This window comes from Scardinius erythrophthalmus (genome assembly GCF_964197995.2).
Source record: "Scardinius erythrophthalmus genome assembly, chromosome: 5".
Lineage (NCBI taxonomy): Eukaryota > Metazoa > Chordata > Actinopteri > Cypriniformes > Leuciscidae > Scardinius > Scardinius erythrophthalmus.
The window spans coordinates 34955585-34982143 of record NC_138225.1 but is presented as its reverse complement, the minus strand read 5'-3'; the positions used below and the strand labels follow the sequence as shown (position 1 = coordinate 34982143).

Below are 26559 nucleotides of genomic sequence, written 5' to 3'. Positions count from 1 at the left end.
CACAAATGGAAGTGGAAAGTTCTGCTCGCAATCTAATGATGACGTGTAAATTAAAGAACACAATGCAGCCGCATAATTTCCATAATGACCAAAGCAATCTACTAAGAGCAGTGCAAATCAGCGTCTGGTTTAAGACATGCTTTTTCTGGACGGTAAATAATGGCGCTAATACCAGGAAATTGACTAGCGCAAACCTTAGTTAATCACTTTGCGTGATTCATTTAAATACTCTCCTCCCATAAATGATCAGTCTGAAAGGGAAACTCCTAAAAATGCATATGGAATAAGGTCAGCTGGCAAAATAACCCTGTCCACGCCTTTTCAACGCTAATTTAAATCCTGTCAGTAGTTTTTTAACGCCAATAGAGGGTTTGCGCTGGCGCAAGCTGTTGGTAAATATGGGCCCTAATATGAAATTTGACTGCATTACTGTTTCATTCTGCTCTTTAAAAACTGGTCATAAATTAAATTGATCACAGTTATTTTATTTTATTGACAGCTCTAGTTTTTAAAAGTCAAATACCTTTGTTTATTTTAAACAGTTATACATCTCTTTAGTCTAATAGTTGGTGGAAAAAAGGAACACTGTCAGTTTAATACAAAGCAAGTATTCTCGACATAATATTTTAATAATTTGTGTTGCTTCAGTACAGTGACAATATAAAAGCCAATTATTTTATTTGAGAAGAAAGTATTTATATCTGTATATTAATTTTATACATGGACGATATATACCCTATAGCTGCCTTTATATTTTAGAAAGTGACTCCCACACAGGGGGATCTAAAGATTCTTGGCATGAAAAAACCCTGGCCTATAGATTGAATCCTAAGTCTAAGAATGGACATTAAAAGTCAAGGATATATAATATGCAAGGTTGATTTTAACGTTGTTTTTCATTTTTGTCCACAGCCCGACTACCAACAAACACTGGGAAGCAGAGCTTGCAACACTAAAAAGCAACAATGCCAAGCTCACAGCTGCTCTACTGGAGTCCACAGCCAACGTCAAACAATGGAAACAGCAGCTAGCAGCTTATCAGGAGGAGGCCGAAAGGCTACACAAACGGGTGAGGAGGGGAGAGTTGACCTTGTAACCCAATATCATGAACATACGACAACCTTGGGTTCAATATATTTAGTGTTGTCTTGAACTAAGCCAGGGAGGGGCAACATCAGTCATGGAGAGCCACTGTCCTGCAGAGTTTTTAGCTCCAACCCTAATCAAACATATCTGAACAAGCTAATCAATGTCTTCAGGATTACTCATGGTTGGAGCTAAACTCTGCGTTACAGTGGCTCTCCAGGACTTATGTTAACTAAGCTAAAACTGTTGGTAAATTTCCTAGTGTTTCTAATGTCTTTGACAAAGTTGTGAATGTGAACTCCTCTTCAGTTTAGGTCTTTGTAACCTTAAAGGTCCCGTTCTTCGTGATCCCATGTTTCAGACTTTAGTTAGTGTGTAATGTTGTTGTTAGAGTATAAATAATATCTGTAAAATTATAAAGCTCAAATTTCAATGCCAAGCGAGATATTTTATTTAACAGAAGTTGACTACATCGAACGGCCCGTTTGGACTACATCCCTCTACTTCCTTCTTTAATGACGTCATTAAAACCGTTTTTTGACTAACCTCCGCCCACAGGAATGCTCCCTCAACTCTACCGAAATTCGTTTATGTACTTGCGCACTTCTAATCACTGTGTTTACTCAGTTTTACTTCAGAAAATCACCGTAAGAGCTGACGCTTCATCTTTTGTGTGATGTACAATAAACTTTATTAAACTCATCAGTATATGTTTGATCATCATTCGGACCTGGTCCGAAACAGCAGACTTGTAGGCTATAAATAAATAATGGAAACATACAAGCAGATGACAAATACGTTATAATAACCGTAATTAAACTACTAAACTATACCTGTTCCATCTCTATACAGCACTCTGACTCTGTAGGCATTATTGTCCGACTCGAAATGAACACCGTTACTGAGAGTTTCTGATATTATCATCATTCCGTGAGATGAAATTGTCCTGAGAGACTGAGCTCGAGCTCATGAAGCTCCGCCCCCTGTGTCGTCCAGCAGCAGCTTATTTGCATTTAAAGGGCACACACTAAAACAGCGCGTTTTTCTGAGCCCCAAAAAATGACAATTTAAACATGCTGTAAAAAATGATCTGTTGGGTATTTTGAGCTAAAACTTCACATACACACTCTGGGGACATCAGAGACTTATTTTACATCTTGTGAAAAGGGGCATAATACGGGACCTTTAAACTAAATTTGTGAACTGTTTTTTTTTTTGGTCTGCAGGTTTCTGAATTGGAAAGTCAGAGTAGTCAAACCAATGTGATCAAATCCCAGAAAACGGAGCTGAACCAAACAATAGAGGAGCTGGAGTGTACACTGAAGGCAAAAGAAGAGGTACTGTTTGTTATGTTGTATGGTCAATGATATCACTAACATCCTTCTTTCATTATCATTTTTTTGGCTTTGCCAGATGCTTAAGCCATTTAAAACTTCTTTCTTACTTGTTTTTCATAGGAAATGGTGCGATTGAAAGAAGAAATAGAAAATGCAAAGCAGCTTCAAACTCAGAAAGATGAACTCACTAAAAAATTAGAGGTAAGAACAGACATCATCCCACCTCTCTCGGAAGGTCCGGGAGTCTCCCACATATTGATAGCGGCTCCCTGACGCCCCCAATTTATATACAATATCCCGGAAATCGAGTGAGCGAGAGAGAAAGCATGTTTCCACCTAGTGTTACGTTCCGTTTTCGGTGAACCGATCACAAGTGGTCAGCCAAGACGCATTACCGTTACACCTGGTAATCTCATGCGTTTCAAATGCATCTTCTGTGACCACTTGCATTCGGATTTTTATCCTTTTTTCGTCACACTCAAATATACCACTTTCACTTTCACCACACAAATTCTATTGAATGATCAAATAGTAGCCTATAATACAATTTGTTTTATATTATTTTTGTGCCATCTACCGAAAATGAGTTTTTGCTGGGTGGAATGTCTGTAAGAACAGTGAAACAGTCATTGAAATATTACAGTATGTATAACATATATTGATCAGTCATTATAATCTTTTTATAGAAAATGATACTTTTATTCAGTAAGGACACATTAAATTGATCAAAAGTGACTGTAAAGACATTTATAGTGCTACAAAAGATTTGTGTGTGTTTGCACGATCAATATAATAAACATATATTGTTATTGCAGCAAAGGGAGGGGGACTCTCTATTAGTGATTATGGTTTTGAAATTAAATATTCAACAAGGTGTTATTGTGAACGCATACTTGTGTGTTGCAGGACACAGATTTGCGGAACAAGGAGCTTGAGGAACAGTTGGTTGATCTGGAGCAGCGTCTGGAGTCAAGTCAAGTAGATCAAGAGAACCTCCGCAAGAACCTCAAAACTCTGCTGGAGATTCTGGATGGAAAGATCTTCGAGCTGACAGAGCTGAGAGACAACCTAGCTAAGCTCATAGAGGACAGCTAGACTCCTCAACCTCTAGCCTCAAAACTTGATTTTAATGCCACTTTCCTCCTTTTATGAAATACACAGCATCCGATTCAGGCCGAGAGAGTCTGGCGTACTTTCGAGCGACGCCTCGACCGTCGGTCTCTCCTTCACTCACTTACACGGAATGATTAACCATTGGTTGCACTTGATTTTGTATTTTTGAGGTGGGTTCGTTCTCTTCAGTGCCACTGCTACCTACCAAGTTTTATTGTCAACAATACTCCTGTACTTTTATTGATGTTTCCTTGAATTCCCAATCCCAAAATCCCAAATTAGGCAGCCTGCGAAAAACACATGGCTGCATATAGGCTCCTACTCTTTAAAGGTGCTGGTTTCGTGTGCCTGGCTGTTTGGCGTTAATGGACGTTTCTTATGCTGCTGAGGACACTACACAATTACACTGACTGGATCTTCAGTCGTATTTTAAGACTGGATATTCAGAGCCATATGTTGTAGCCAAATGTTGTTGGCTTGCCTCTTCCCCTTCATGGAAACTGCCTCAATGTTAGGTCAGTCAAAGTTTCAGGATACTCAACCGCTGACCTAAAAAGCTCTTGACATTTAGCAGACTCTGAGACGTAGATGTGGCATATGCTTTAGGCCTGTAATATACACTGAGCAATAGTAGTGTGAGCGTTTGTATGCCAGATTAGTGCGAGCCACCTCAGTGCGTCCGTCAGGTACTCAAACAGTGGAAAAGACGAATTTATGGCCCGCTATAGTTAAACTCCGGATTTCTCCAATGACCAGTGTAATGCTTTCGGATCGTACTGGTCTTATAATAACCCGTATCTATACATTTTTCAGGATTTTCTTGAAGACGAGGATCTTCCTTTGTTTGTTGACTTACCAAATGCAATTATGTACTCAATTCCTTACAATTTTCAATAACAATATTATTGTAATATTTAAAAAGTCCATCCTGCTGATGGGTATTATGATACATAGATCACTGTCAGTATGATTGTATTTATATGTGGGAAAGTTCTGTTTTCAATTTCCCAATGTTAATAAAGACTATTTAAAGATATCTGACTGCATTGTTCTTTAGAAACAAAGCGAGAAAATGATAGTGTGACACACCAAGGTTGTATAACATTCAGACCCCCAATCTGTGAGAGAAACAACAACTTTCTCTCACAGAGTGCAGAATTCTGGCTTAGTACTGTAAGTTACAGTATGCAATATGATTCATAGCAGACCTCTTTTGTCAAAGGACCCGCGATAATATCCTGGTTTTACCCCTGCCGCCTGTGTAAAGTACACTAGCAACAGCTGAGGAACAGAAAAAAAGAGGGAAAGAAATAACCTTTAATTCAGTGGTTCCTACTTCCCAACCTTTTTGACACCAAAGACCCCCATTGTCTAAAACAACATCCGAAGGCCCCATGACTTTTCTAGTGATTTACTGGATAAGTATTAAGAATGAGGATTTTTTTTCTTTTTCTTTGCATAACTGGAAAAAAATTATATTGAACAAAAATGCCCATGGAGTTGTGAGATTGTACTTTTCCAGGTTTTAGAAATCACACTATTAAAATTAGGCTTTCCTTTGATGGTTAACTAGACATTCTTTTGACTATAAGCAAATTTGCACCTACATGTCAACTAAATGTTATTAGAGTATTAGTAGACTGCTAACATTTTGTTGGTCCCCCAACAGACATTCTACTGACTATAAATAACTTTGCAACTTACATGTCAAATTATTCAACTACCCCGGACCCTAACACCTAACCACAACCTAACAGTCTACTAATACTCAGTTGGCATGTAGTTGACAAGTTACTTAGTTAGTAGGAGGTGAACCATCAAATCAAAGTATATTTTTACAGTATATTAGCTTATAGCTTATTTTAATGCTTGTTTGGTCTTATTTTAGATCTGCTCCCCTGGTCGAGAACCATTTCTTTAATCCTAAACTTGAACCTTTTACACTAGGTTTGAAGGTTAACTTCCCAAAAGAAGCCATTTCATTCCCTTTTTAGAATGTTCACGTCTAGTAAACACGTCTAGAATATCCGTGTGCAGGTCAGTAACACATTAGAGTGGTGCAAGTCTTCAGTTGTGGTAGAGGGACACCTTGTGGTTGGAAGCAGAACTAGAATATAATTTGTGTCATTTAGAATCAGAATGAGCTTTATTCGCAAAGTGTGCGCAAACACACCCTAAGTGTGGTTTTCGGGAGCTCTGGGTACACATACATACATACATACATACATACATACATAACACAAGAAGATAGAAAGAACATTTAAATAAGTAAGATTAAGAAAAGTAAGAATAAAAAATAAAATAAAAAACGATAAAGTAATAGGTTATACATCTAGGTCAGAACACATATGTACAAATGTGTGCATTATGTAATATGTATTCACATGCAAGTATGTATTCACTGTCCAACACTCAGGTGGCAAAAATGCCATAAGGTAGGCTACTGAATTATGAATGATAAAAACAGGTAATTGTGTTCTAGGTATTTAAGGTGGAGATAGCATGGAGAAAGAAACTGTTTTAGTTGTAGGCCTGTGCTCCAGAGGCAGTGCTGTTCTAATGATAATGGCTAAAGTATAAAGGCAAGGTAAGGCAAGTTTATTTATAGCACATTTCATACTATGGCAATTCAAAGTGCTTTACGGGAAGGAATTAAAATAATCATAAAGTAAAAGCAAGGACAATTAAAACAGTTCTAAAAGAAATTTAAAGAAATATGTGATACATTTATAAAGTGTATACTGAAGCAGAGGAACATCGTCTTGATCATGCCGACAGCTGGATCCAGGTGCGAAACCCTGTGGAGAAGCAGATCAGAGTAGCAAGGAAAATGTTAAAATTAAGAGGTCAGTAAACTGAATACATAGGCTATAGTTATTTAACTAGGCCTTATTTCTCCAACATAAAAATAAACCCTCCATCATCAGTCACTCTTGTCTGCTTTCCAATAAGCCCGTTTGTTCCAAATGTTCTTTTTATGAAGAAAATGTAACATTTAATGAAAAATATTCTAGAAAAATGCTTAGCAAAAAATAAAAATATCATTCTCTTTAGGGTGGGAGCAGTAAAAATCTGAACTTATAAGGTTTCATTTGTTAACATTAGTTAGGCTAACTATATTAATTAAAATGAACTAACTGAACAATAATTCTACAGCATTTATTAGTTTTAGTTCATGCTAATTTCAACATTTACTTATACATTTTTAAAATTCTCATGTTGTATTTGTTAACATTAGTTAATTCACTGTGAACTAACATGAACAAACAATGAAGCATTTTATTTTAATTAACTAACATCCACAAAGATTACATGGCTCAAAAAAATGGCTCACTGTTAGTTCATGTTAATTAATTCATAAATTAATATTAACAAATGACCCAAAAATGTGTTGTTGGGCCCTGCATAATATGTCATTCTATAATTAAGTGTAGCCTACACCTTTATTGATGATAATTGTACTTTTTCCTGACAATTGTCTTCAGAAATATCACATTTTAAACATTAAGAGAATGCATAGGCCTACTATAATCTCACATTATATTTTATCAATATTTTATGCACCTTGTTTGCTTGAAATTGTGTGAAATGTCCGTTAAATTAAAACATTTTTCGATGCCCGCTCTCTGAAGTCAGGATACTCGGTCAGTTTATATTACGCTGTAGCCACATTGGACCAGCGGTTTGGAAAATGGATGGATGGATGATTCAGCTTCTGATGAGAAGCGGGAATTCATTCGGCACGACCCTTACAGTGCATTATGGGTATTCTATGGCAAATATCTTCTTTTTTTCTGTATTTTATCTCCAATGACCTATTGTCAAGGACAAAGAGTATATTAATTGCCCCCCAACTATGTTGGGTTATGGTTTGCAATATTTTTATCATTTTATTTCAAATAAATATAATTTTTTTAGGTTAATCTGATCAAGAAAATAACATTTGATTGGCCAGACAAAGGCCTGCCATTTAAGTTATGATGCAAAATGGGGAAATGGCCAACTGTGTTACCTGTCTATGTTATTTGCGTCAACTACTGTCATTGTTTTGACAGATTTTTTACATTGTTAAATATCTAGATATTGCTTTTAATATTAGTTTGGATCCACATGAACTTGCGTTTTGCACAACATTCTTAAAATCATCAAAATGATCTTTAATCTTTGGATTTATGGTAAAAAATGATTTTCCTTAGTGACTATGTTGAGAATTTTACACATCTGCAAAAAGAGAAAGAAAGAAATATTGCAGTCCCTTAAAAATGTATTACTTAATCAGTGTGTGTAATGGCATACAGTTTGTCTGTAACATAGTTGACAAACCCACCAGGGAAAACATGTTTTTTTCGTGTTTAATGATTAACATGAGTTTAATGATTAAGCTTTGTAAGCGGATACGTTACACTGATAAACTATGTAACTGAAACCAATGGCTGTTTTATTTATTTAAAGCATTTTGTTTTTACACATTTTTACGCTGATGTGAAATGTACCCTAAATTATAGAATGACTCACATAATGGCTTTTGTATAAATGTTTTGTATTGGATATGGATTTGTTCCTCTTAAATAGGCTATTGGGATTGGAATGCATTGCTTTCCAGTAGAGCTGTTGTAGGTATTGACAATATGTCTAACCAGTTCAATTTGAGGACACTGATGAGCCCTTTGGCCCGTCCTAGCCTCAGTTTCCCTGAAGATTAAACTGCTCCAGTCTGCTTCACCTCAATCTAGATGTCTTTTAAAACGTTACAGTCAGGGAAAGTCACAGTTAGTTTCTAAGAACAAACCAGGATGGATACACAGAAACACGTTTGTGTTTGTAGAGTGAAACTTCATTTACATTACCATTTATTTGCTAAAAATAAAAATTTGTACTTAAATCATGCAAATCATGCTATTTAAGTTTTCATTTTAAACATACATTTTTGACAAATTGAGCAATTAAATTCATTAAAAAAGGTTGGGAAAATGGGATGTACAAAGTATTTCATCCCCTTTGCTTCATCTCACGTGCAAGTCAATACAGCATTTCTCAACATGATTACATCCAAAAACTTGAGTGGGAAAAGACAGACACGAATTCTGCAGGGCAGATTAGGTAAGGATGAGACACAGTGAAGTGTTGGGCAGAGTTATTTTTTTCTTGATCTTGGACTAAGCTTATTTTTTAGTTCAAAATAAAAATGCTAAAATATGTTATGGATAAAAATGAGTAATAGTGACAGAATAAAGTGACAGTCAGCAAATGCAGCACATGACATAATAGTAGGGCATTTGCTTTACTAAATAATTCAGCTGTACACTGTATTAAAGCATCAGTTAGTCTGGACTTTGTTCGAGAACAGTGTTGTCATGCCTTTTTTTTTTACACACTTTATACACAGTATTATATCCCACACTCGTCACCTTGACTCACTTACAGTAAAAGACACAATAGAGCTCTCTAGAGTTGACACAGAAGTACTACAACATGCTTTTGTTAATTCATACTTCAATAGGCCCATTGTCCTTTTATGGAATCTTATTAATAAAATGGCCTCAAAATATTAATATTTAAATATTACAGATTGATAACATTTTGTATAATTGTATAACTGCAGCTGGACGTTTAAAAAAAATTAGACTTTATTATGTCACAAGGGTTGATTTGTATTAAAAATAATAAATAAAGGTTTTTCTTTCTTTTTGTTATATGAAGATACTTAATTTATTTTCAAAAGCCCTTTGTCTATGTTATTGCCTCACCATATTGACCTAGACACAGACTTTCAATCTTAAACTATTAAAATCCCTTATAAAAAAAAATTAAAATTGTATTTGTGTATTTTTTATTAAATGTTTTTATCATTTTTAATGTTTTATTTTATTTTTTATTATTTATTTTAAAATATATTACTACTATTATGAACTCAACAAAGACTGTAATACATAAACGTTTTCAGTAGGCCTATTTATTGTGTGAAAATTATTTAAATTATGTCTGTCCCACAGTTGCAGCAACATATAGCACCACAACAATCATTTTAATCTGTAATTGCATTTGTAAAGTAAGGGAACCAAGCAGTTTTCTCCATGATTATTATTTTTTCCTTCAAAAGTAAGCCTTGTTTAGTAAGAAACACTGACGATCTTGAGATGAAATATGAAATATTTGTGAACAGAACAAAGAAAAAATCTAAGTATATAATTTTTTTATGTATCATTTTCATGTAGGCTGTAATTTTGTGGAAAAAATGTGAAAAGACTATTTAATTGTGAATTTAAAAGGATGTTGGCCATTCCAAAATATTTTTAAAACATAATTTCCTCCAAAGAATGCTATTGAATCCAATATTTGAGATAAGTGGCGAGATGCTATATGATGGTCTGGTATAGAAATGTTCATGACAAAAAATGTTTCAGAATAAGTTTGTCATAGACTGATGAGTTCTCAGGTGATGAAATATATAGGTTGGAATATATATAGGTTGCAATGTTGGATATTGTGGACAAATTAAACAAAATTTGTGAGAGTGTAAAAGGTGTTTTAAAAGAGTCAGGGCCAAAAGCATCCAGCTGTAAAAATGTGTCTTGCCACCACACCATAAATCCACGGTGTCTCTTAAAATATCTCGAACTGATATAGTTAATCAGATTCTCCAGACAAATTTAAACATCTTCAGCAAAGAAACCGACAAGCATCATAAAAAGGGAGAGCTCGCCTATGTCAGTGAGCTGTGCTCTCATCTCTACCTATAGGCGCATAGGCGCATTCCGAGCAATAAAAACTTCCCCAGGGGCTGCAGTAAAGGAGGCGGTGTAGAAACAATGAGAAAGTAGCTGAAGTGAGCAAGAACTGACATTAATTTGAGACTAACACCGAACTTGGATCCGTGAACTTTAAACAATGGAATATTGTATGATTTTCCATGTATTCCAGTCTCCAGAGGTTTGATTGTGAAGCTGCATGTTTCTGCTGTGGCTCTTCCCTTCTGGCTCGTGTCGTGTAGCGTCAGAACAGAAGAGATCCGCCAACATCAGGAAGTTAAAGACTAATCAGCGAACTGACCGTTAATTCACCAATGTTAAGGTAAGGGGAATACAAACATTTTATGTTTGTCTTTCGGATTGCGTTTTATTGTTCTCAATTCAATTGTGTCGCATCTGGGTTTTGACATCGTCGAAAATCACGCCGAACAAAAGAGATCATTTACTTTTAGCTGTAGTGGTGGGATGGTACAACTTTACTAACGCATTCAGAGAAACAGAACAAGCGAAGAGAGGTGTGAGCGAGAGGAATTTACTGCCTCTCATAGTCTCTTAAATATCAAAACTGCTTTCTGAATTTGTGCTTTTAGGCAAACTTTGGTTAACCGTGACTGTGTTCAATGTTTGGAGGTATGAGAAGATCTTCTCGACAATAACACGAGACGCCGGTAGACTTTTTAAGATTTGAGATTAAATTAAGTTATTATCAAAGTTGGCTTGAGATCGGCTTCTAACCAAACAGTACAATAAAACAAATATGGTTTTCTGAACATGACACTTTGGTAATAGGCCTACCATGTTTTATATGTAGCCTACCATAGCACATCATGATTTGGGGATAAATATTTCACCAACCAAAAAGTAGCCTACCATGGGATTATTGTGGTTTTTGGATATGGTGACATGACAATACTATTATGTTTTTGGACATGTACCATTTGTTGATGTACCATACCAATGTATATGCACCATTATGTACCGGATTCACTGTATTATGGGAGTTCTACAATAAAAGTACGAGAATCTGCCAACAAAAACACCATATTGATAAAGTAGAGGATAGCCAGTAACTAAATAGGCCTAGGTTGAATAGGGTGAAGGTTTTTGAGGATGAATACAGTGAAGGATTCTTGTCAGCTTTCAAACTGTTTTGAAGGCAGCATTTGGTCAAATAGCCATTTGAAACTCCATTGAGCCATTGAAAGTCTGTCACCGTTTCTAGGGACTTGGTTCCATCTTCATTCAGAGGTAGAGAACCTCTTCATCCCTTTTCAGGACCATGTTAATTTCCCAGCAGGAGAGCCTTTGTGTCCACATCTCACAGCAACAGGCTCTGACATTCTTCAGGCCCCTTAAGAATCCATGGCACTTTCCTATTTGGTTTGCTGTCTCCTTTTTTGGGGAAATCATGCGGTGTGATTAAATTAAGCTTGAGCTCATTCTTTGTTTTTCTTAGATCTGAAACATTCTGGCCATTCAGGTAAACACTTGGGTAGCTCACAATTCAGCTTGATAATCAAGCAATTATTCTTGAAGACTGAATACACAAGTCTATTGCAACAAAAAAGCTGTATACAGAAGACATACGTGTATACGTATTTGGAGATTCCCTGGGACAACAAGCTTTGACATGGTGTTGTGATTGCCTACCATTTCAATTTTAACTGATAAAACAGTGCTTGATGCGAAGTGAAAAGACTCTAACCTGACAAAATCATTCATTTATTAAATGCATATATCACCTGCCTTCACAGTACTGTAATTGAAGGCTTTAAGGAAACCCTTACCTGTCATCATGTACTCAGCCTCAGTTTACTTAGGAGTTTTTAAGTCTGAAATGTCATGCCTTTCTTGTGTTTAGATTAGGATTTCATTGAGAAGTAGAGTTTGTTCTTTCACATTCTTTATTTTACCATCTTACACGCCTGTGCAAACAGGCATTTGCTACTTACACAATCTTGTGGTATCACAGTAAGGACTTGTCATAACACAGACTAGGTGAAAGTTTCATATAGCTTGCAGCAATGTCCTGTGATAGTCTCAAATGACTGTGAAATGACTCAAACACTTAGTGAATTGATGGCTAATTCATATGTAAATATACTATCTCATTTAATAAAAAAATGTGCGATTTTTAGAGAAAGTAGAAGAATGTTCACCCCCTTAACAAAATTGACCCTTCTTGTTTTTTTATGGATTATTGATGTATTTAATATAAATTATTTATCCGTGTACATCTTTATACTTGATTTAAATTTCCCCTCCCTCTTATAACAACATCTCTTTTCTTCTCTGATGATGTGTTTATTTGTGTGAGGGCAGGACAACCTGTAACTCACATGAGATTACAACAATAGCAAACCACATTTTTCCAATCAATTCCCGATAGGGCTGAGTGAAATGGCAAAAAAAAAAAAAACAATATATATATCAGTCAATATCAATATTATCATGATAAATGTTAAATCTTTATTTCTTTCTAGTTTAAAGGCAGATTTTTTGCTCCTTAGTGAAAGTTGTAGAAGCCAGACTTTGTGGTTTTCTCATCAAAACACAATAAACACTTGCCAAACATTTGAACAATTGATATTACATATTTTTGTCTTTGGACAATAGCAGTAGCTTAAGTTGGGATGCAGATGTAAATTTATGTTCATAAAAAAAACCTGTAAAAATTGTAACAATCTTTATTGGGTAATTCTAATATTCTGACTTTTTGAGACATTTAGCCTAGTATAAAACAAATGCACAGAAACTGTGGATTGAAAAGCCCACTATGTTTTCCGCGTCAGTATTGTTGATAGTGTCAGCGCTGTTTCCTCTGGCTTTATAGTTTAAATCACGAGGCATTTGATTTGTGGTTTGAATGGGACAACTCTGCACTGAACTCAAACGCTTTTCACTGGATCTCTCTGTGATGTTTAGTGGTCACATGACTCATTCGCTCTAAGTTCGCGCAACAGAAATGGCAGCGCTTATCAGTTAGGCAAATTGTATTGGCACCAGTGCGACAGTCTGCAACAGGCATACACATACACGGTGCATAAACATTGTATCGAACATTTATCAAATTTTATTATAATTTTGTCAAGGAACATTATATCGCAATAATTAGTTATCGTTTTATCATCCAGCCCTAATTCCCGATGGATAAAATCAAGTCCTGCCCTACATTTTATTATGCCCTACTTATTCAAGAAGCTGTTTACTCAAATATACATCACAATAAGGAAGAATCTTCCTTTTAGGGCTGGGCGATCTTCCCAGAATTTCATATCACAATCTTAAAACAAACAATACAATCTATGATCTGAATCACGATCTTCCCAAATTTGGGATGTACTATCAAGAATATCCAGACTGGAACAAGCCTATGGACACAATTTAAAACACAGTATTGCATTAAACAATCAGTTGTCAAAATAGTTATTAAATTCGGAGTTAAACTTTAAAACACTGCATAGTCTTCACTGTTTAAATTAAATATACATTGATTCTTATTAAAAACTACTAAAGTTATTCAGTCAAGGGCAGCGAGTGATTTTGTCTTTGTCTTTTGACACAGATTGACAAAGATATCAGCTGGTATTTGGATTAGGCTTTAAGTCAGAATGCATGGATCTAATATAGTGACACACATCTGATTTCTTTCCCCAACTATTTATTCACTTAAGACATAACCGACTGTCTTTATGTAAATACTTGCCAAGATGGACATATTTTTGTGTATATCTGACCATTTAGGTGTGCGCCTGAAATCCCAAGTATACTTTGCTCGTCCGTGTTCAGCTCCATCTCGCAACGCGCACACAGAGAGTGGGGATCAGTCTCTTTCGCAGTTTGATGTGCTTTTAATAACTCTTTTTAATATAAAGTATGTCCCACTGTAGACTTCATTTTATGACAGTCACGTTATCTTGATTATCACGTTTTCATAATCAGTGGAAGCCAAAATCAAAACCAAAACTAAAATTTGATTCGTCGCACTTCCCTACTGCTGTTGAATTGTTTTTCTAATGCCCACTCTAATGCCCACACTTTGCCCACAATTTGGCCAGTCAGCACAGTCATCTCTAGTAGGCAGTCATTGCTGTATTTTAACATTATTACGAGGACATTAAAGATCATGATCTCTACTATTCGCTTAGAAGAAGATCATGGACGTCTTCAAGATTGATCATGATATAGAATCATCAGATCGCCCACCCCTACTTCCATTTCATGCTGACTTAATGCAGCGTTTCTCAGAAATTGCTTACTGCATTTTTAAATACTGTGTTGTTTATGGCTCCAACATGTCTTCCACCTCAGTTTCAGTCCTCACAGTTTCACTCCTAAACTTCTCCCTTGCAGTAGGGTGAAAAAAACACACCCATGATGTTAGGTTGAAAATTTGACCTAACCCAGCTGGGTAAAAACAACCCAGTGCTGGGTTGCCAAAATGGCCCAATTTATAGTTTTTAATCATTTTTTAGAGTGTGCTGTGTGCAAGATTTTACAGAGAGAGCTTTATGTATTCAAAACCACATTTCCTTGTTTCTGTTCCAGAGGTCAGTGTGCTGATTCAGAGCTCTTGAGCAATGTAGATTTATGGTCTTGATTATAACTTTCTAAACAAATGTTCCTTATTTCTCTTCATAGATTTGTTAATTCTGTGTCAGTACATGGATACTTTCCAGATGGTTCCAAGTTCTCAGGAGTTGCAGTTTGAAGAGAAATGGGGCTGATTTAGCTGTGATGATAACACCCATGGCCCTTCACTGACGTGCTGCTTGACCTCAACAGAGAAGAAAGCGTTTCCTCTCAAGTGCCGGCATCAAGGTTCTGCAGAATGTGTCACGTTATAGTCACATGCCGCTCTATGTTATGGACCTTGATGAGCATTGTGGTGGCATTTGCCGAGCTGGTGGCATTTATGAGCGCTGAATGGCTCGTGGGAAATCCAGATGGTTCTGAATTCAACTTCACCATCACCGCTTCTCAACGCAGCGACCAGCGCACCCTGGGTATATATAACCGCTGCATCAAGATGGCACAGCAGAAGGTGGTCCAGTGTGGGCCCTACGCCACAGACTTTATGGAAATAGCCAGTGGCTTCTGGCAGGCAACTGTTATATTTCTAGTCATCGGAATCTTTCTCCTGTCTGTTGTGGGCATCCTTTCGGTTTTCAGCATGTGCTTCCAGAGTATCTTGAAGAAGAGCATATTCAACGTGTGTGGCCTGCTTCAGGGAATAGCAGGTAAGATGGGAAAGTATACAGAAGCACTGCTTTCCTAGATTCTTTGCAGTCTTTTGTGGTGGCCATCTTTAGCTTAAAACCACAATCAATTAAACAGAAAATTAGGGAGTGTGTTTAAGTGAGACACTCAAGTTACCCCACAGAATGCTCTGAACTCACAGATTCAAGGGTTTGACATTCCTCTGGTGACCTCAAAGACCATGCTATTTAATTATGAGCTTCAGGACTCTCATCATCCTATTACAGAAAAGACAGTCTAAATATTACGGCATTGGAAATGTTACTTCAGTGTCTCTCTGGTGTCTCCAATGTTTATAAAACCTTGTCAAGCTTGTCCTATTTCTGATTTAAAACAGAACTTGATCTCCAGCATACAGAGGCACAATGTTTGAAAATCTCAAACATTTTAAACATAAGTGTGTCTTTCTTACTTGCAACCAAATAAATGTATAAAAGCCTTAAGAAAAATATATACATTCTTCTTTTAGTTTAAAAAATAAGAAAATGGTAGTTGATTATATTCTTAAAGGTATAGTTCACCCAAAAATGAAAATTCTGTCATTACTCAACCTTATGTCATTCCAAACCTGTCAGACTTTCATTCATCTTCAGAACACAAATGAAGATCTTTTTGATGAAATCTGAGAGCTTTCTGTCCCTCCGTTGACAACTATGCAACTACCATTTTGACACTTCAAAAAGTTCATGAACAGATCGTAAAACTAATCCATATAAATTGAACGGTTTAGTCCAAATTTTCTGATTAGACTCGATCGCTTTATATGATGAACAGATTTAATTTAGGATTTATTCCCATTTAAACATTCATCAGCGAACATAAACAGAAGCTCAACCGAACCTGCTTGATGTTCGAGAACAAACCTCACTGGTTCTTGCGGAAGCTCAAACGTGCTGCGTAACACGAGAATGAACCTCATTGGTTCTCGCACATCAAACGAACATCCTTGAGCTTCGGTTTACCACAACTGATGTGATGTGTGAGTTGATGAATTTTTAAATGTAAATAAAAGCCTAAATTAAAGCTGTTCATCATACAAAGCAATTAAATCGATAGAAAATTTGGACTAAACCACCAACCACTACTTGATTAGTGTGGCAAGTAGGAAGAGGTCGAGAGCTGTGATTGCTAATGAACGTCACACATGTTTCATATCTATCACGGAGGAGATCCAGAAGCATAAAAAGAGGGGTGACGACAGTGAAGGATGAGAGAGGACCAGGCCTGGTCTATTTTACATTGTTTTGTTTATGTGTGCGGCAGTCTATTTATTTTATAATTAAAGTATCGTCTTAAATGTTCGCCAGTTCCCGCCTCCTTCTTCCCTAATCAACATACATTTGCTACAATAAATTTTACGATCTCTTTGAACTTTTTGAAGTGTCAAAGTGGTAGTTGCGTAGCTGTCTATGAAGGGACAGAAAGCTCTCAGATTTCATCAAAAAGATCTTTATTTGTGTTCCGAAGATGAACGAAAATCTTACGGGTTTGGAACGACATGAGGGTTAGTAATTAATGACAGAATTTTCCTTTTTGGTTGAACTAACCTTTTAAAGTCGCAATGAAACAGAACTAGCGACAGATCTTTGCTTCTGTATTTTGATGTACAAGGGGGTGTAATGGATTATCAAAATAGAAAACAGGTTGGGGACTTGATTCTTTCCTTTGGCTGTTTATCAGATTTTGAGATGTGGGATTTGCTTGCTAAAATAAATCCGCTCTTACAGCAAGTTGTGGATGGATGAGTTTAAGCCGACTAAATAATTGGAGAATTCCGGCATTTGTCACTAGAGAAAAATCTGATGACATTCTCATTCTGATTAAAAAATATGAGATAAATAAAATAAAAATGAAACATGCATGAATGAATCGTTCACAATCTATTGCATGGATTTAGAAAAAAAAGATTGAAATAATTTTCATTTCATGCCGGCTTGAATGCTTTGTGAATACAGCCCTAGGAATCCAACCTCCTTTTGTTACCATTTCTCAAACCAGCTCAAAGGAACAGAGCTGTAATGTTTATTGTGGCAGGGCACTCTGAGTCACAATACCAACAGATCAGTCTTGATAATGCACCTTACTTGCAGTCATGTCTGGAAACACTAGAACAATAAAGTATTGTGGTACAATAAAAATATTGTGGTTCATTTTATAGAAGACCAAGACCAACAACAGGCACAAGCAAATTACATAGCTCTTGTATAATTTAATTGAAAGATTTACGACACGGTGATTGAGTAATTTGGGAATAGTGAGTGCGTGACTTCAGCATGACTTCAGAGACAGGATCTCACTTGCCTATTTAGAGTAAGAACACGGAATAAAATAGAGGGATCACAGTGACTGGCTCTGTTTGGTATGAAGATTAGATCAGCTAGAGTTCTTGCCTTGACTTTTAAACAGTACTTACAATTAAATCACAGAATTTAAGGCAAATATCTATTTAAAGCATAATCGCATAGCTCATTAGAGGCACAAAATGACATTGAATTGAAATCGTGACTCATGGCTCACCCTTAGTTATTACAGGGAAAACGTTCATGTTGTAAAGATATTCTGATGATGTTATCACACAGTTCAAAAGGGCTACAGGGTTGTTGTCAGGATAAACAAGGCTATATCTCAGTTTCTAGTTTTGTATGAGCATGTCTCTGAGGAAAGTTTAAACTTTAAAGAGAAAAATGAGGGTAGCATTCAGTTCTCTTACGAGAGGTTCTCTCGTATTGCGTAAGTTGCTTACGCTGCGGGAAAGTCTTCTTTCTCAAGATACTGAAGCCAAAAAATTATCCTTAATTTTTAATAATCTTGTCAACGCAGTGCGGCAGCATGCAGACCTAGGGCAGGCTAACTAGCGTGCCCATTGGCTGCCCTGCGGCAACTGCAGCAGCCTATCGCTGAGCCCTTGGCGTGACGTCACGTCCAATGAGCGCGCTTGGCGCGCTTCATGCGTCACAGCCCGCGAAAAGGGGTGTGGCTTAGCGTATTTAAGCGAGGCTCCGAGGCTGCTTCACTGATTTCTGTCTCTTCAGCGACGCTCTCCGCATCGCTGGACTCTGAGGAAGCCGCCGCCGTTGAAACAAGCGTCCAGCACGCCGAGGATATCAGCCTGAGGAAGCCGGCCGTCTTCGCCGCCTTCAGCCTTCCCTGCCTGCTCCACTATCCGGCGAATTATATCCTTTTCTGCTCTGTGTTGTGTGTGTTTGTGTGTTCGCCTACCGCGACACACTGCATCTAAAAGAGCGCGAGGCGTTTGTTGCAAAATGCCTCGCAATTCCTGTGGCTCGTCCAGAGCCCCGCTCAGCGACAGGGACCGCCATGTGATCTGCGATCTCTGCCTGGGTCGTGACCGCGCAGCCCTCGCCCTTACTTCGGGCGGCTGCGAACTCTGCGAAGAACTGCTGATGTCGACCCTGCGGGCTCGACTCGCCACGTTCGACGCTTCCGCGTTGTCTCTCCGTCCACGGATGCAGCAGCTGAGCGCTCGCCGGAACCCCTCCCGCGAGCATCGCTATCTCCTTCTCCCCCCCACCTCCCGACGTGCAGCGGCCGGCTTTCGCCCGCACTGCCGTTGCTTCAGGGAATGAAGCAGACAGCGCTGCTATCATAGACAGCTGCTTACCCCCCTCTGTCAAGCCGCGCAAACGGCGCCGCTCACAAGGGATGTCAGAAACGGACGGTCTCGGGCTATAGCTTCCTTTACGTTACAAGAAGGCTACCCCCCCCCCGTCACTGGCTAAAGGAGAGAAGAGTGTTTAGCCCCACCCAGGTCGGACTAACCTCGAAGGACGCTCGTACCCAAGAAGGACGGAGCGCTAAGACCTATTTTAGATCTGAGACATTTGAACAAAGCCCTCATGAGACGGCCGTTCAAAATGATCACAACCAGACAAATCCTCGTGCAGATTCGCCCAGGAGACTGGTTTATCTCTCTCGATCTGTAGGACGCGTACTTTCAGATCCAGATAACTCCCCGTCACAGGCCATTCTTGAGATTCGCCTTCGACGGTCGAGTATATCAATACACAGTCCTGCCGTTCGGCCTGTCTTTAGCACCCCGTACGTTTACGAAGTGCATGGACACGGCTCTCGCTCCCCTGAGAAGACAGGGAATGCGGATACTGAACTATCTGGACGATTGGCTTATTCTAGCGCAGTCAGAGACAGAGCTTGTGTCTCACAGAACAGCGCTTCTCAGCCATCTGGAAGGTCTGGGTCTCTCGGTCAACTGGACCAAGAGCTCGTTATCGCCCCGTCAGTCAATTTCCTTTCTTGGAATAGAACTGGACTCGGTGGCTATGACGGCCGGATTATCGGAGCAGCGTGCGCGCCGCATCCGTCACCTCGCCGCATCTCTCCAAGTAGGCAGCCAGGTTCCGCTGAGGACATTCCAGCGTATCCTGGGGCATATGGCCTCAGCTGCAGCGGTGCTCCAGCTGGGCTTATTGCGCATGCGCCCGCTTCAACGCTGGCTGAAAGCGCGCGTGCCCCACCAAGCCTGGGCGGCCGCGGCTCGCGAGTCAGAATGAATCAGGGCTGCATTTCAGCCCTGCAGCCCTGGCTGGCAGCCGAATGGTATCACACAGGAGTGACTATGGGAGTGATCTCACACCGGAAAGTTGTCTCGACAGACGCTTCCAACCAAGGTTGGGGAGCGCTCTTCGAAGGCAGACCGGTCTATGGCCGCTGGTCAGACCAGGAGAATCTCCTACACATAAACTGTCTAGAGATGCTCGCGGTCGAGAAAGCGCTCAAGCACTTCCTCCCATTCCTCCTAGGTCACCATGTTCTAGTCCGCACGGACAATACATCGGTAGTGGCCAATGTGAATCGCCAGGGCGGTGTCAGATCAAAGACGCTCTGCACCCTGGCGGAACGCCTCCTCGTGTGGGCTCAGCACTCTCTGCGCTCGCTGAGAGCCGCGCATGTGCCTGGCCACCTGAACGAGGGTCCCGACAGACTGTCCAGGGACAACGTTCCCCCTGGGGAGTGGTCTCTACACCCCCAAACAGTCCAGTCACTGTGGCACCGTTTCGGCAAAGCGAAAGTCGACCTTTTTGCGTCAAAAGACAATGCTCACTGCCCAGAGTTCTTTACGAAGAACGAGGACGCGCTGGCCCAGACCTGGCCCAGCGGCCCGCTATATGCTTTTCCCCCGGTCTCTCTGTTGCCTCAGGTCATCAGGAGAGTCAGGGAAGCGCGCCACAGTGCTCCTCATAGCCCCGTACTGGGAGAACCAAGCTTGGTTCCCGGAATTAATACAGCTGGCAGACACAGTCCCCTGGCCGATACCGGCGAGGAGAGACCTTCTCTCTCAAGCCCGCGGCTCGATCTGGCATCCCCATCCAGAGCGCTGGTCTCTGCATGCATGGAGTCTCAACGGTTACCCGTTGATCTGCCAAGAGGGGTTATGAACACGATCATACAATCTAGAGCCCCCTCTACGAGGTGGCTCTACACGTCTAAATGGTCTGTGTTTAGCAAATGGTGCACTGCCAGGGGGCTCAATCCACAGGCATGTGGGGTATCGCACGTATTCCTTCAAGAGCTGCTGGACGCGGGCAGGTCCCCCTCCACGCTCAAAGTTTATGTTGCGGCCATCTCAGCTTTCACTGACTCAGAGCTGGGCCGCGCATTAGGAAAGAACGTGTTTGTCACCCGCTTCCTTAGAGGAGCCAGGAGGATGAACCCCCCGCGACCCCCCTCGGTTCCTATGTGGGATCTTTCACTGGTCTTGGAGGCCCTGAAAACGCATCCCTTTGAACCCTTGGAAACTGTGGATATGAAATACCTCACGCTCAAAACCGTTTTTCTGATAGCTCTGTCTTCAGTCAAACGTGTGGGAGACCTTCACGTGTTATCTATTAACCCTCTGGGGTCTAAGGTGTTTTTGGGGTCCTTGAGATGTTCTGACATGCCCTGACATTTTTGCTTTTTTCAGTTGCTTATAAACATGTTAATGGCAAAAAAAAAATTACACACTATTTAGCACAAACAGGGCTACCATGAAATGTGAGCAACAAGAATGTACATGTCTGCATTTTTGAGAGAATAATGTTTATGCATGGTTATTGAAAAAACTAAAAACTAAAGTTTCTGAAATTAGGCCATAAAACACGTTCTAAATATGTGCCAATAAGACTTTTGTCTAAAAGATGTCATCGCCTAGTGTTTTTTCTTCAAAATAAAGTGAAAATCACCCTGCCTTATCATTCACATAACACAATACATTGATTTGAATTTTGCAAAGCACTTTCTGTTTGGAAAGGCCATATGCGGAGTGGGCGTCAAACACGTAGACTACAATGGTCTGAATAAACTTGTTTTCTCGAGCTGATATGGGGGCGTTCACGGGTTTGCTTGGATTGCCTCAGTAGTTTGCGTTTGAATAGCACACGCTCTCCGTGGGCGGAGTCACATTACCTTTGAATTAGCTCTAATGAGCTCGACTGGGATCGCTCTCTTTTAATACAGATTTCACAAGATGAGAATATTTGTTTTTTATATAAATTACCTCATTTAAAAGCATAGAATTCAAGCTTCATGTCTGTGTATCTGTATGTCTGTTTGACTGAGTATTCGCTGAGTTACAGTTCATTTTCGGACGCGTTTCAGATTGGTCTTCACTGAGAGAGAGAAGGCAGAACTCGCATCACGTTTATTTTTCTTTATTTGGCAAAAAGCACAACACTTTGTTTTTATTGTGCGTATACACAAAAATAATACACATTTAACAGAATCGATTGATGTATGAAACTTGCTTGTAATTTCAAAGTCCACAGAGCAAAATTTATTTCTTTTGAACTGAACTGAAAAAAAGCGAGCTGGTATCGCCGGCGATACCGTCGACCCCAGGGGGTTAACGCCGCGTGCCTCGAGTTCGGACCTAACGACTCTAAAGTTATTCTCAAACCGAGGCATGGTTATGTCCCCAAAATATTGGGCACTCCCTTCAGAGCGCAGGTCATTTCCCTCTCAGCCCTGCCAACTTCCGGCAGCGAGGCCGATGGTAATCTCCTCTGCCCGGTCAGGACGCTGAGAAACTACATCACACGCTCCGCCGCTTTCAGGTGCTCGGAGCAGCTTTTTGTTTCATTTGGAGGGCGCACCAAGGGTCTCGCCTCCTCGAAACACAGCCTGTCCAGATGGATAGTGGACGCTATCGCAGCTGCTTATGCGTCTAAAGACCTGCAGTGCCCACTGGGCATTCAAGCTCACTCCACCAGAGGCATGACCTCGTCGTGGGCGTAAGTGGCCTTGCAGGCGAAAGTTTTTTCAGTCTAAGTCTCGCGTAGATCGGCCCACTATCAGTGCGCGGGCTACGTTGGTTGATTTAGCTCTACTGGTTGAGCTGCATTATGCAGGGAATTGTCAGTTCGGACCGCTGTGCTGCTCCGTGCTCCCTAGTATGTGCTTGTGTACTGCGCTAGCCTTCTATTGGCCGCCCGGCTCCCTGCTATCACGTTCCCCGGGCTCTCCCTGGGACTCATTCAGTGGATGCTGGGCGCGCACGGCGTTGACAAGGGAGTTCCCGCAGCGTAAGCTACTTACGCAATACGAGAGAACCTCTCGTAAGAGAACGTATCGGTTACCTAACGTAACCTCTGTTCTCTCTAGAAGAGGGAGCGAGTATTGCGTAACCCGCCGTGCTCGCGCCACGAGCTCACTCGCTTCAGCGACAGAAACCAGTGAAGCAGCCTCTGAGCCTCGCTTATATACGCTAAGCCACACCCCTTTTCGCGGGCTGTGACGCATGAAGCGCGCCAAGCGCGCTCATTGGACGTGACGTCACGCCAAGGGCTCAGCGATAGGCTGCTGCAGTTGCCGCAGGGCAGCCAATGGGCACGCTAGTTAGCCTGCCCTAGGTCTGCATGCTGCCGCACTGCGTTGACAAGATTATTAAAAATTAAGGAAAAATTTTTGTCTTCAGTATCTCGAGAAAGAAGACTTTCCCGCAGCGTAAGCTACTTACGCAATACTCGTTCCCACTTCTAGAGAGAACAGAGGTTACGTTAGGTAACCGATACGTTTTCAGTCCTTATATAATATAAATATGTGTCACAGTTTCGGTGCGTTTCGGTATGTGCTATGTTTAGGGGAACATAGGGCTAATGTTAAATAAAAATAAAGAAAATAAGAACAAATAATCAAAAACTACAATGAATAGCACATATAAATACAATAGAGCAAAGATACAAATAAAGTAAACAGTGCTTTTCAGGTTTTTCAGGTAGGTCTAACATCATTTTACAGGTACAGAAATTGAATAAAGTAATACAATGTAATCAAATCACATATACAGTATTTGTTGAAATAATAAAGTGATATATAATTCAAGCAAGTGATCTATGAACAAACCCCTCTGTAAAAATCTGGTGAATTTTAGTGCTACCGAAGTGGAGATTAGATCAATGCATGCCTTATATGCGTTTTAATTGAAAGCAAACATACTGTATAAGTGTAATAAAATACACATGTAGTTGTGTATTTTGGTCACATGGTCTGAAAGAAGACTACCCAACCCAAAACCTAAAAATTGACCAGTGCATAGAAAAAGGGGGTTTTACTTTTGTCCACTTCTTGCCTTAATCATCATTTAAATTCTATGAGAATTGAGAAGTCCACACACCATGGACTTAACAATAATAACTGATTAATGATATTGAAATAACTTTCAGAATAATTTTTTATGAAAGATAAAAACATTGCCAGTCAGAATCAAGCTCGAGCATTTTAGGTGGCAGCCAACATACCTGCATACACACACTTACAAAACGTAATACATTTTATTATATTATAGTTGTCAATTTTGATGTAAGCGTACTGTTGAAATGAATGATTAAATCTATCTTTCTTTAAAATGTGACAACATCCTAGTATTGTATTGGCGAGAACATCACTCCTATTTTCTTTGGAAAATGTAAAAGTGTAGGTTTTTCATGACATTATTAGACATTCATGTTCTGGATGCGTTTCTATTTGTTTGTTTGAAGTGGTTGTCTTTGTAATTACAGCATTCCCGTTCTCCTCTTTGCAGGTCTGTTCCTCATTCTAGGCCTGATGCTCTATCCTGCAGGCTGGGGCTCTAAGAAGGTGGTTGACTACTGTGGCCAGGATGCTTCGCCATACAAAGTGGGCTTGTGTTCTCTGGGCTGGGCCTTCTACACAGCCATAGGAGGCACTGTTCTCACTTTTCTCTGTGCCATGTTTTCAGCCCAGGCTGAGATCGCCACCTCCAACGACAAGGTGCAGGATGAGATTGAAGAGGGACGGAGTCTCATTTGTGTGCTGTGAGCCAAAACCACTCAAATGAAAGAAACATTTGTGTTCCATGTTTACTGCTTGAAATTACTGTTGCATAAATGGGAATGTAGTTCAGACCTTCTGTCGGTCTTCTGAACAAAGACTTTACAAATGTATTTGCTTTTGCTTTCTTACTCTTATCTCATCCTATCGCTGTATCGCCATATACGAATCGCTAATTATTCCTAGGAAAAATAACTAAACTAAAACTTTTTATACTAACAAATGCATTTTTTTTAACATTGTGTTTATAAGCAAATGCATTTAATCAGTATTTTGATTGTTACTCAATTTTACATGGATTTTTTTTTAATAATGGATGGAACAATGCTGTAAGCAATTTTGTTTATGGAACGATATACTTAAAATAAGTGTAGTCTCTGAATGACATCTGAAATAACTGCCCTGTATCTGTGATCTCTTTAAACTGTAAAATAAAAATGGATTCTTTGTTTAGCCAATCAGAAGGCGATTGATGTGCTTTCTGGAATAGCATGATCCTGCAATATAGGGCCGCCGCCACCGCAATCTTTTAGCGCTTTTCCACTGTGTGGTACGACTCGGGCTCGCTTTACTTTGGCTCAGTTTGCAGTTTAGTACCGCTTGCGATTATAGACTTATCGTTATAGTTGCGCCACCACCTCGTCTACTTACCACGATACTGCCATTTCTTTTTTGAAGTTGCGCGCGAAAAATCCAATGACGCTGGAAGTGACGATTCTCTCTGACCAATCAGAGAACTGCAGTGTTTGCACGTTACATTTTAGTATAGATACCATAGACTGTAAAAAAAATATGGATATAGTGTCATAACTAATTAATACATGTGGTAACGTTCATTTGCAACACTAGATGACTAAACTGTTTATAAACATAAACAGTTGTCATGAATCAGAATTAATGTCATTCATTACTTAATAACTTGCATCTCCAACAAACAATTTGAAGCAAATCAATTAACCCGAATATATGAGTGTGTATTTGGATGTCTTATAACTTTAGCCTACTTATCATAACGTTAATAATAGAATGTTCACCACTTTACATTAGTTAGCGTATGAACAGCTTATGTTAAATATTGTAATTCCCCAGAATGTTGATTCATTACTACAGGGTCCAAAAGGTCTTAATAAATGTATTTTAGCTTTTAGCTGTGGACATCACAGTCCTCATTCTGTTCCGTTGTAGCCTAGGCTAGGCTACTGTCTATTCTTGAGTAGCCTAATTACAGGCCTATCTCCTACACATATTTTTGAGGACATGTCAATAATTAAAACAAATACTTCCAATATAGTCTGTGTTGGTAAATGTTTCGCTATTTATGAAATGCAGGCGTAACATTATATGACAATGTTTCAGACTGTTTTACATGGTTTCAGCCTACAGGTAATCACAGTCTGTCGGATTCTGGAGTGTAATAAAGTTTTAAAATGATAAATAATAAATAAATTACTTGAAATAAAATTAATAAATTAAACGATATTAGAATTTCACTCACCAAAAAAAGGGTGCCCAGACTTCTTGGATGGTCTGTTAGAATTAACCCTCTGCCAGCCACCTAATTGTGAAATAATACCGAAAAAGCACAAACACAGCAGAGATGCCAAGTTTAGTGGCTGGAATTAATTATTATTATTACAGTCAATGGAATTAGCTGACAAACGGCTAATGACAACAGTGGCAATCCACCTGTCACTCAAGTGGCCACACCC

General features: G+C 39.5%; 2 protein-coding genes across 6 annotated transcripts in view; both read left to right on the top strand.

The window, feature by feature from the left end:
• The window catches only part of homer1b (homer scaffold protein 1b), a 36426-nt gene extending 31856 nt beyond the window's left edge, over nucleotides 1-4570 (top strand). For all 3 annotated transcript variants that reach the window (XM_081365814.1, XM_081365815.1, XM_081365813.1), the window contains 4 exons: nucleotides 913-1069; nucleotides 2313-2423; nucleotides 2544-2624; nucleotides 3330-4570. In XM_081365814.1, coding sequence (XP_081221940.1) covers nucleotides 913-1069; nucleotides 2313-2423; nucleotides 2544-2624; nucleotides 3330-3518 — 538 coding nt within the window. In that variant the 3' untranslated portion in view covers nucleotides 3519-4570. The remainder of the gene's footprint in view (nucleotides 1-912; nucleotides 1070-2312; nucleotides 2424-2543; nucleotides 2625-3329) is intronic.
• A 5679-nt stretch (nucleotides 4571-10249) lies between these two features.
• Nucleotides 10250-26138, top strand: lhfpl2b (LHFPL tetraspan subfamily member 2b). Of its 3 annotated transcripts, none has more exons than XM_081365475.1 (4): nucleotides 10250-10362; nucleotides 10458-10607; nucleotides 14927-15525; nucleotides 24582-26138. In XM_081365475.1, exons 3-4 carry the CDS (start codon nucleotides 15117-15119, stop codon nucleotides 24836-24838), a joined length of 666 nt encoding a protein of 221 aa, XP_081221601.1. In that variant the 5' UTR covers nucleotides 10250-10362; nucleotides 10458-10607; nucleotides 14927-15116; the 3' UTR covers nucleotides 24839-26138. The 3 variants fall into 3 exon arrangements, with proteins under 3 accessions (XP_081221601.1, XP_081221600.1, XP_081221602.1); XM_081365476.1 differs by having other exon boundaries at nucleotides 10328-10607; nucleotides 24582-24676; nucleotides 24759-25306; XM_081365474.1 differs by having other exon boundaries at nucleotides 10294-10607.
• The last annotated feature ends 421 nt before the right edge of the window (nucleotides 26139-26559 follow it).

Excerpts from the sequence above, each read along its gene's own strand:
- lhfpl2b (XM_081365475.1), top strand. The coding sequence starts at position 15,117 with ATGTGTCACGTTATAGTCACATGCCGCTCTATGTTATGGACCTTGATG. Across the intron at positions 15,526-24,581 it reads CCTGCTTCAGGGAATAGCAG|GTCTGTTCCTCATTCTAGGC; the intron begins GTAAGATGGGAA and ends TCCTCTTTGCAG.